At 47.6% G+C, this 11,168-nt stretch overlaps 1 protein-coding gene across 2 annotated transcripts; it reads right to left on the reverse strand.

Moving 5' to 3' along the window:
• Positions 1 to 372: 372 nt before the first annotated feature.
• On the reverse strand, positions 373 to 10,797 carry MAP1LC3B (microtubule associated protein 1 light chain 3 beta). 2 transcript variants are annotated; one of them, XM_032156252.2, is made up of 4 exons: positions 10,563 to 10,797; positions 4,861 to 4,916; positions 1,479 to 1,585; positions 373 to 845 (listed from the first exon to the last, which is right to left on the reverse strand). In XM_032156252.2, the coding sequence occupies exons 1-4, from the start codon at positions 10,600 to 10,602 to the stop codon at positions 674 to 676; spliced, it is 375 nt and encodes a 124-aa protein (XP_032012143.1). In that variant the 5' UTR covers positions 10,603 to 10,797; the 3' UTR covers positions 373 to 673. The 2 variants fall into 2 exon arrangements, with proteins under 2 accessions (XP_032012143.1, XP_032012142.1); XM_032156251.2 differs by having other exon boundaries at positions 373 to 848.
• Between the last annotated feature and the right edge of the window lie 371 nt (positions 10,798 to 11,168).

An 11,168-nucleotide genomic window follows, 5' to 3' on the forward strand; every position in this document is an offset into this window, starting at 1 on the left:
TTATGTGTGTAACTATCTAGAGAACAAAACAACCAGAAATGTCTACCCCTGCAAGAGTGTGGACTTGGGGTGTGTGTGGTTCTGTTAGGAGTCAGGGACCTTCAGCAGTTTACAGTCAGGTCCGTTTTCTTACACAGCCCGTTTACCCTGCATTTGTGCCAACTGTGATGATAAATGCGTTTTGCGGGGATTACGCTTCACAACTCAGGCCTAAAGATCCTCTTAGGGAGATCTCTCTAGCTGACTAGAAAACTTCTACCCAAAAAGGCGGCGGGTTCTGTGAACCTGAAGAGAAGACTCAGGGTCTCTCTGAAAGCCTTTAAATTACTGCTGGAATTACAGGTTCCTATTAATGAGAAAAGAGCATTAAAATAACTTGAAGGTCTATTTTATTGGCAACTTAGAATGCAAAGTATTTTATTTTTAAACTTTTAAAATTTGAAAACAAGCTAGCCTACATTAAATAATATAGTTTCCAAAGCTGAATGTGCTCACTTGGAGCTCAGTTTTTCTGCTTGAAACACAAACACAACTTCCTAACACTCCTAGGTGGGAACACTACTGTTTGATGATCTGTGATTAGATGAACTGATCGACCTCAGATGGTAACATCCCTTTTTTTTCCTTGGTAAGGGTTTAAAAAATTCTAGAATAGATGCATTTTTTTCTAGTTTTACACTGACAATTTCATCCCGAACGTCTCCTGGGAGGCATAGACCATGTACAGGAATCCATCTTCATCCTTCTCACTCTCATACACCTCTGAGATTGGTGTGGAGACGCTGACCATGCTGTGTCCGTTCACCAACAGGAAGAAGGCCTGATTAGCATTGAGCTGTAAGCGCCTTCTATTAAAAGAAAACAACGTGAAGAAATATTGGCAACAATACAAGAAGGATGAAGCATGTGTTAAGATATCACCCAATCCGATCAATAAAATATGAACATGTTCTAAATGCTCTTGAATCCAGTACTTCTCATAAAGCACAGGACATTTCCTTTGATTATACTGACATGAGCTATAATCACTGAAAGATTACACATTAGGCTGATTTTAAACTAGTATGCTATCTGAATAGCTGTTAAAGTGTCTAACGTGAGAAAGCAGTTCAAATACAGTTTCCAAACTATTCTAAGATCTAAGCCTCTGCCATTTACTGCCACTCACTGAGTCTACATTCTCTTTAACTAACTAGCTTTGCTGTACAAAACCTTGTAACACTGATTTTAAACAGGAAACATCTACATGATATGATGAAAGAAATGGGATCTGCAGTCTAGCAAGTAATATAAAACCTCAAAAAAAACCATTTTATAGTTTAAGTTCAGATGGTTTTAACCATAACTGAATCAGAACTAAATTCAGCTGAAAAAGATTTTTTTAAAGATTTTAACCAGAACTAAAGATTTATCTGTAAGTTTCATAAAGAATAAGTTACTCAAAAGAAACTTATTATGAAACAAAGGTGACTGAATACCTAATTATCTTGATGAGCTCACTCATGTTGACATGGTCAGGTACAAGGAACTTCGTTTTATCCAGGACAGGAAGCTGCTTCTCACCCTTGTATCGTTCTATTATCACCTGGAAAAGAAGCCAGAAGTGATTTTAAAATAGTCATCAGGGCCAGGCGCGGCGGCTCACACCTGTAATCCCAGCATTTTGGGAAGCCGAGGCAGGCAGATCACGAAGTCAGGAGATCGAGACCATCCTGGCTAACACAGTGAAACCCCGTCTCTACTAAAAAGTACAAAAAATTAGCTGGGCATGGTGGCGGGCGCCTGTAGTCCCAGCTACGCGGGAGACTGAGGCAGGAGAATGGCGTGAACCCGGCAGGTGGAGCTTGCAGTGAGCTGAGATGGCGCCACTGCACTCCAGCCTGAGTGACAGAGCGAGACTCCATCTCAAAAAAAAAAAAAAAAGTCATCAGGCTGGGCATGGTGGCACATGCCTGTAATCCCAGCACTTTGGGAGGGTGAGGCGAGCAGATCACCTGAGGTCAGGAGTTCGAGACCAGCCTGGTCAACATGGCAAAACCCCATCTCTACTAAAAATACGAAAATTATCCAGATGTGGGGGCAGATGCCTGTAATCCCTCCCAGCTACTTGGGAGGCTGAGATAAGCTTGAACCTGGGAGGCAGAGGTTGCAGTGAGCTGAGATTGCACCACTGCACTCTAGCCTAGGGCATAGAGCTAGACTGTCTCCAATAAATAAATAAAATAGTCATCAACAATTAAAAATATACAAAATGCCTCCTACATTCTAACTGGCACATGCCAAAATGGGTTTTGAAACAGCACATTCACTAGTTTCCTCATAGCTCTCCTGTGAAGAGTGATCGTTTGCTAGCTTAGACATCTACCCCTTACAAAATATGGTACAAGAGACACGATACGGCTGCCACCAGGTAGGAAGTTGGGGAAGATACTTTACTATGTATCCTTTCATTCTGTTTCAGTTTTGGAACCATGAAAAATATATACCTAGTCAGAAAAAGACCTCAAGCCTTATTACTGAGGCAGAGAGGCTGGGAGCTAGCTGCAAGCACAAAACATCTGAAACTCTCAATTCCAAAACTACCGTATCCTGAGACATGGCTGAAGTTTTTTTTTTTTTGGAGACGGAGTCTCGCTCTGTCGCCCAGGCTGGAATGTAGTGGCATGATCTTGACTCACTGCAACCTCCGCCTCCCGGGTTCAAGCAATTCTCCTGCCTCAGCCTCCTGAGTAGCTGGGATTACAGGTGCCCGCCACCACGCCCAGCTAATTTTTGTATTTTTAGTAGAGATGGGGTTTCACCATGTTGGTCAGGCTGGTCTTGAACCCCTGACCTTGTGATCCACCCGCCGCAGCCTTCCAAAGTGCTGGGATTACAGGCGTGAGCCACAGCGTGTGGCCAGCTGAAGTTCTAATGAAAGTAAATGCATGTGTTGTGGGAGCCGCGGTGACTCAGGCTGGTTGTTCTGGTGCATAAGGAGGTGAGGCTATGCGTTCCAGGCCAACCTGGGAAACATAAAAACTCTCATACATTAAAAAAAGTAAATGCATGTGTTTTAATAAATGTGTAAGTTCCTAATTACAGTAATATGCTCAATGTTTTTCCACACTACAGACTGTCTAGTTGACATGAAAAAATTATATTTGACAAGGCAAGTAGAATCCATTATTAGCTGGTTCTAGAGATAAAGTTTTGTGCATAATGACCTGGTACTTTCATTTTGATAAAATATTTCTTTAAATGAGGTTAAAAATACAAATATTTGAGCCTGGGCACGGTGGCTTACGCCTGTAATCCCAGCACTCTGGGAGGGCGAGGCGGGCAGATCACAAGGTGAGGAGATCGAGACCATCCTGGCTAACACGGTGAAACGCCATCTCTACTAGAAAAATACAAAAGAAACTAGCCGGGCCTAGTGGCGGGTGCCTGTAGTCCAGCTACTTGGGAGGCTGAGGCAGGAGAATGGCGTGTACCCAGGAGGCAGAGCTTGCAGTGAGCCGAGATCACGCCACTACACTCCAGCCTGGGTGACAGAGCGAGACTCCATCTCAAAAAAAAAAAAATTTATATACACACACACACACACACACACGCGCGCGCGCGCACACACACACATATGTATTTGAACTACACAGGGAACAAATGTAGTTTCATATTATGAATTTAAATAAAGCCATCAGGCCGGCGTGGTGACTCACGCCTGTAATCCCAGCACTTTGGGAGGTCGAGGTGGGCGGATCATGAGGTCAAGAGATCGAGACCATCCTGGCCAACATGGTGAAACCCTGTCTCTACTAAAAATACAAAAATTAGCTGGGCGTGGTGGCACGTGCCTGTAGTCCCAGCTATTTGGGAGGCTGAGGCAGGAGAATCACTTGAACTTGGGAGGCGGAGGTTGCAGTGAGCTGAGATCGCACCACTACACTCCAGCCTGGGCGACAGTGCGAGACTCCGTCTCAAAATAAATAATCCATCAGCTCCTCACCATACTTCCTTTCCATGGAGCAAAATATTTTGTTTTTTTAGTTCTAAGCTGCTATAATATCTGACCATAGATGAGCCTCTGAGTCTCATTAGCGTCTGTGTTTACTGAACGCTGCGGACATCTCTATATACAGTAATTCTTCTACCCTGTCACAACAAAGAGAAGTTGAGTGGCAGGAATGGGAAATCTTTACATGCTTCTTTGGGAAAGAAAAATGCTTATTTGTACATTGTTCCATTGTGTGAGACCTACATAGGGTTCTGTATAAGGCTGAGTCAAGCTGTCATCATCTTCCTTGGTAAGTTTGAGAGCTTTATCTAGCGGGCACGTTCAGAAGTGTGATATCCACAAGGAAATATCAGTGTGTAGGCTCCACCTGCCTGGGTTTAAGTGGTAACAGAAATTAGAGGCAGTACAAAAATCTTGGCTCCTGAGGCCAGCCAGTGGCTCATGCCTATAATCCCAACACTTTGAGAGATCAAGGTGGGAGATCATTTGAGCCCAGGAGTTTGAGATCAGCCTGGGTTGTTAAACATAGCAAGACCCTGTGTCTACAAAAAACTTAAAAAATTAGCCAGGTGTGGAGGCGTGTGACTCCAGTCCCAGCTACTCAGGAGGCTGAGGAGGGAGGACTGCTTGAGCACAAGGTGGCTGAGACTGCAGTGAGCTATGATCGCACCAATGCACTCCAGCCTGGGAAACAGAGCGAGACTCTGTCTCTTAAAAAAAAGGATACCTCTCTCTAGGTTGTAAAACTGACACCCAGGGCTTGGCTGTCTGGTGATTCCTGTAAAAACCCTGTCAAGTGCATGCACTTACGCAGTGCTCTCCTCTGCGTACATTCATGACTAAAACCGAGGCCTGAGACCACCTACCGGGATTTTGGTTGGATGCTGCTCTCGAATAAGTCGGACATCTTCTACTCTTTGTTCTGCAGTGAAATGAAGAGACAGAAGCATTATTAAGGGCCGGACAGCTTCTTCCCAGCACTGCTGCTGGTTCTACATCCAAGTTCAGCTGTTAGCTGTGGCACAGCAGAACCGTGAAGACATCTTTCCTAGGACTTAAACAAACAAAACATGAACACTTCAAATCGGATAAAGGTTTGTATCTAAGGCCAAGGGCAACATAACATACACGGCTCTATCAGGGGATAGGACAAAGACCAGGAACATGGAACAACTAGTTTCAAGGAATTGGGAGCCCAAAGTTTGTGGTCAGATATACAAGGCAGACCCCCTGCATGAGTCCCAATCCTTCCTCCAAAGACCACTACCACCTATAATATTAACTTCAATTGTTGTTAATTTTCCACACTTGAAGTTGGAAATGGAATCCATTATAAACCAGGAAATGCAATTTTTCCTTTATCACTTCCAGCTTTTTAATGATATGGGGCTTAAGAGAAAATAAACTGCTCAAGAGAATGGAATATGATGCCTGTAATCCCAGCACCTTGGGAGGCTGAGGTGGGCAGATCACTTGTGGTCAGGAGTTCAAGACCACTCTGGCCAACATGTTGAAACCCTGTCCAGTCTCTACTAAAAGTATAAAAATTAGCCGGGCGTCATGGCACATGCCTGTAATCCCAGCTACTCAGGAGGCTGAGGCAGGAGAGTCACTTGAACCTGGGACACGGAGGTTGCAGTGAGCGGACATTGCACCACTGCACTCCAACATGGGCAACAGAGCCAAACTCCGTCTCAAAAAAAAAACAGAAACAGAAAAAATATGGTGTGACCTACATAAATATGACGTTACTCTAATATCATTGCCAATCTCATTTGGATTAAAACAAATTTTAGTATCATTCGTTTTTTGAGATGGAGTCTCACTCTATTGCCCAGGCTGGATTGCAGTGATGCAAATCTCCGATCACTGCAAGCTCCGCCTCCTGGGTTCACACCATTCTCCTGCCTCAGCCTCTCGAGTAGCTGGGACTACAGGCGCCTGCCACCACACCCAGCTAATTTTTTTGTATTTTTAGTAGAGGCGGGTTTCACCCTGTTAACCAGGATGGTCTCAATCTCCTGACCTCGTGATCCGCCCACCTCGGCCTCCCGAAGTGCTGGGATTACAGGCTTGAGCCACCATGCTCAGCCCAATTTTAGTATCACTCTTTATAAAAACTTTTAAAATTCCTATGTTCAAGTACAGCCATAAGTTCGACTTCTGTTTCTCCATCCAAAACTTTAAAATCAGCTTCTAAGATACATTACTAAACATAAACATCTTTGTGACAAAGACTGCAAACTCATGGATTTCTACCAGTGCATATTCCTATTGAATAAATATGCAAATGATAAATTTAGTGGCTGGGCACAGTGGCTCATGCCTGTAACCCCAGCACTTTGGGAGGCCGAGGCAGGTGGATCACAAGGTCAGGAGTTCGAGACTAGCCTGGCCACAATGGTGATAGCCCATCTCTACTAAAAACAGAAAAATTAACCAGGTGCAGTGTCCGGCGCCTGTAATCCCAGCTACTTGGGAGGCTGAGGCAGGAGAATCGCTTGAACCCGGGAGGCAGAGGTTGCAGTGAGCCGAGATCACGCCACTGCACTCTAGTCTGGGCGACAGAGCAAGACTTTGTCTCAAAAAAAAAAGAAAAAGAAAAATAATAATGATAAATTTCGCTATTGTTAATAGTAAAATTAACCTAGTGGCTCTTATCCTTTGACTCCTTCTCTACTTCCCAGCGAGGTTCTCAGTGACCCCTCATCATCACCTCTCCTAAGTATGAGACCTCTTCCTATGCCTGTCCTACCCCAGACCCTCTTCACAATAAAAACCTCCATGTGTCAGTGTAGATTACTTCAGTGTATAGGGGAAATCACGATTTAATTCACTCCAGCAAATAAGTGGTACCTCTTTCATACATCCTGCAATGTTTCACATTTAAAAGCTTATCCTAATAAATCTACAAGTAGAAACGTTCAGGCAGAGGGGAAAGATTTTTTTTTTTTTTTTGAGACGGGCTGGATCATGGCCGAATGCTCACTCAACCCCCACCCCCCTGATACTGGATTACAGGCTGTGCACCCACGAAATAGGTTTGGCTGGGTGCGGTGGCTCCGCTTGTAATCCCAGCACTTTGGGAGGCCAAGGCGGGCGGATCACCTGAGGTCAGGAGTTGAACCCAGGAGGCGGAGGTTGCAGTGAGCTGAGATCATGCCACTGCACTCCAGCCTGGGTGACAGCGCGAGAGCCTGTCTCAAAAAAAAAAAAAGGAAGAAGAAAAAAACAGGCTCTATGAAGTTTCAAAGTCCGAAACTATAGTGTTTAAAGTTATCTTTATCCTGATTTATTCCCAAAACACGACCTAAAAAGACAAAAATATTATTTTCACGAAAGATGGGAAGTATATAAAAGACAAGTTATTTCCTTAAGCTGTAAAGAATAACACCCACGTCCCATAGGAGCATCTTAGCATGCTGTCCAGCAGCAATGAAAATCCAGCACGGAGCCTGGAGTAAGTGGCTGTACACGGTGCACACTGATGCTCCACTCTCATTCTTCAGGAGACAGCTGTTTCAGAGGCTAACAGTATATTTAACAAAAGCATTATCAACAGCACAGTCAGTGGCATAGAAGGAGGGCAAGTCTTTACTCCCTGTTTCCTAATGCTGTAATCATCTGTTTTTGTCTCTCTCAAGAGACTGTCCCCCTGGCAGTCAAGGACCCAGCTCCAGTCCAATCTGTGTTCCCCCAGGGCTCAGGCTTGTACACAGAAGATAGTTAATCAACAACTGAATGAAAGCTGTAAAACAGACATGAAACACTGCTCCAGATGCACACCAAAATCTAATCTACTTCCCCAGATTTCTTTCTTCTAAAACAAAAAAGAATCCTTAAAAGCCTTTACAAACATTCAAACAAGGGGTAGGAGCCTAAAGTGTCCTATTTTTATGAACACGTTCTTTGCAAACTTGTTTTGAGATTATCTTCAGTCATTTTAAGTAAAATTTCAGTTACACATATTTTCCAGGATTTACTTCTCAGAGAGAAACTGAAGTATTCCCCCTCCCCCAGGCCAGGGGTGGCTCATACCTGTAATCCCAGGACTTCGGGAAACCAAGGCGGGAGGATCACTTGAGGCCAAGAGTTCAAGACCAGCCTGGGCCACACAGCAACAACTCTGTCTGTTTGGTTTCTTTTTTTGGTAGAGATGAGGTCTCACTATGTTGCCCAGGCTGGTCTTGAACTCCCGAACTCAAGCGATCCTGCCTTGGCCTCCCAAAGTGCTGGGATTACAGGTGTGAGCCACCATGCCCCACACAATTTTAATTTTTGAAGTTCAATTTTTCCAATACATCTCCAAGGACACACTATGTCTCCTGACTCACAGTCTTGGTCCACTTAATATACTGGAAAGGATGGCTACCTACTGGAGACTGGAAGAATTCATGCCAGGTTAAAGGTACCAGTCCAGACTCTGCCACTAGGTGGACCATGATCTTCACCACCAGGCCCCACCCAGTTTCTTTGGCTACAAAAGGAAGGGGTTGTTTTCAGTAAGCCTTAAAATCCATTTCAGCTTTGAGAACCCTCTCAATCCTGGTAGAGTTTATCAGCAGAGTTATATTCAGTTTTAACCTTAAACTCACTCACTTGGAAAGACAAAGCACCACTCAAGCTAACTGGGGCTAATCTTAGGCTCCATAAAGAGGTTCTCTCTAAAGATTGATTTCCCTCACTTACTGTGCTACACATGTCTGGAAACTGTCAGTACTCATGATCAAAATTACCAAAATATTCAAGAACTAGAAAGATTTTTTTTTTAATTACCAAGATCAGAAGCAAGGAAAGGTAACAGCTGTTAAGATATTTGACACGTTTCTACAAAGTGACTATTAAAGAGATATTTAAAGGGGAAGGGGCAAAATAACGGTGAGCCAAGGGAAAAACCCTGAAAATACAGTATATATAAGATACATACAGCAATGGGAAAAAAAATGGGGCATTATTGCTGGTCTACCCTCAGGGCCACTTTTAAGTTCCAGGAAATTCCTTGTTTGGATGTGTTAGTGTCACATTTCCTACCCTTACTACCTACTCTTCGCAGAGATTTTTCCAGAATAACCCAAAAGTACCAAGCAAAAAAGAAAATAACTATAGTTTCTGTTATGAGAAAAAGGGCAAATCTCCTACACAAATGTTCCCAGTTAACTTTTCATTGGTGAAAACAGACGCCAGGTCTGAGGTGGGCTGCTGGTTCGCTTTAGCCTGGGAGGTCGAGGCTGCAGCGGGCTATGATTGCACCACTGAACTCCAGCCCAGGTGACAAAGTGAGACACTGTCTCAAAAAGAAAAGAAAATCTGTCTTAAATGCTGCTCTCAGGGCTCAATAAGCCTAGACACTAGTAAAGAGTTCATTAAGCTTACTAACAAGAAAACTGCTAACAAAAAAGGCATGTGTAAGTCTTGCTAACCAACGGACTGCCTCAAGAGGCTGAAAACATGCTTGGTAAGCCAAGGTCCATTTTCATTTACTGAAGTTTCTCAAGCACAAGAAATAAAATAATAGTCAATGAGACCTGCAAAACTATATCCAAACTCAAATGAACGCTAAACTCTTTCTAGACTCCGGGAAACTAGGCAAAAGCAGACAAACAGCACCACTGCGTGGGCTCCCGACGAGGATAGCGGCAGGCATTCGCCGTCCACCGCGATGAACACGGGGCTTCCCTACCAAACCGGTGCCTGGAACTTAGGCACCAACAGATACCTGGATCTGCTGCGTTCTCTTGCTCAAGCCAGGAACAATCACTTCGCATCATCTGCGCGGAGTAAACACTGTGATGGTGACACCTGCATGTTTAACCAAATGCCAGGACACCTAAGTTGGGTTTCCAGTCTGAACCGGCAGAAAAGGGATGTATTCGGTATTCCTGGTGTCAAGGTGAGAACATAATCGCAAACCCAAGAGAAGTCTCCCACCCCAGCTCCTGGGCTACAGACAGGAACTGTCAACAACGCTGTGCGCCGTCCCGGGCGTGGCGGGGCCGGGACCCAGCACGTTCCCCTCCTCTCCACCGAGGCACTGGGGTCTGTAAGAGGCACTCGCACCCGGGCGGGCTCCCTCGACGGGAAAACTAGCCCTGAAGGTGACGCGCTGGGTCCCGGCGAAGCCCCGCTTCAGAGCCGAACTGCCCAGCGCGGCCCCGGGGGCTCTTGGGCCCCAGAAGCGCGACCCGCGCCCGCAGCGCGCTTGCAGGGACGGCGGTGGCCGGGGTACTGCAGGGACCCCGCCGCGGAGGGCGCGGGGTGATTCAGCAGGCCCGGGGCCCCGAGAGCACCGGCCCCCGCTCGCCCTCCGCCAGCTGCCTCCTCCCAGGCCTCCGAGCGGTTCGCAGGCCGCCCCGGCCCAGACCAGCCCCCGGCCCTCCCGGCTCGGCCCCGGCCTGGGTCCCTCACGGGGCCCCGGGACCCGCGTCCCTCGGCCCCGCCGGCCGGCAGACACCGGCCCCGCTCGGCCTCCCGGCTCGGCCCCGGCCCCTCACGGCGTCCCAGGCCCTGCCGCCCTCCACAGCTCGGACCCCGGCCCCGCCGCACCCGCCGCCCTCGCGGCGACACTCACCGAAGGTGCGGCGCTGCTTGAAGGTCTTCTCCGACGGCATGGTGTGGGGATCTGGGCGGCGGCGGCGACAACGACGCGAGGGTCCCGGCGGCTCCTGGGGGAGGCGACGGCCGCGGAGGCGAATCCGACTCTGGCGATAGCGACTTCCCTTGAATCTCCTCAGCCCGCAGCCTAGTCAGGTGACTCGCAGAGCGTCATCCGGGGGCGGGGCCAGGGCCGGCCGGGGCCGCCGCCATGACGGGCGTGGCGGAACCCAGGAGCGGCACGCAGCGTGGGGGCGGGGCAGGTATGTGCGCGTGCGCCACGGGCGAAACGCGCGCTCTGCGCATGCTCCCGGTCGTGCCCCAGCCCCGCCCAGCATCGCTGGGCGCCTGAGGTGACGGTTGTGGGCTGTCCCGCACCCCGGGGCTGTGGGCGCTCCGGAGCCTGCTGCCCGGCCCTGAGGAGAGGGCAGTGCCGGGCGGGGGAGGCTGAGCCACAGGCGGGGTGTCCCGGGGCACTCTTGAGGGAGCGGTCAGAGGAAGGGACAGGGGGCAAACCCGACCATCCCTTCTCCTCCAGAGAGAGACTTGGCGGTGCTGCCCGAGACGCCGGCACCCTGGGCTG

This window comes from Hylobates moloch, unplaced genomic scaffold (assembly GCF_009828535.3).
Source record: "Hylobates moloch isolate HMO894 unplaced genomic scaffold, HMol_V3 SCAFFOLD_6, whole genome shotgun sequence".
NCBI lineage: Eukaryota > Metazoa > Chordata > Mammalia > Primates > Hylobatidae > Hylobates > Hylobates moloch.

Excerpts from the sequence above, each read along its gene's own strand:
- MAP1LC3B (XM_032156251.2), bottom strand. The coding sequence starts at position 10,602 with ATGCCGTCGGAGAAGACCTTCAAGCAGCGCCGCACCTTCG. Across the intron at positions 4,917-10,562 it reads CAAGCAGCGCCGCACCTTCG|AACAAAGAGTAGAAGATGTC; the intron begins GTGAGTGTCGCC and ends ATTTCACTGCAG. Across the intron at positions 1,586-4,860 it reads AGCATCCAACCAAAATCCCG|GTGATAATAGAACGATACAA; the intron begins GTAGGTGGTCTC and ends CTTCTTTTCCAG.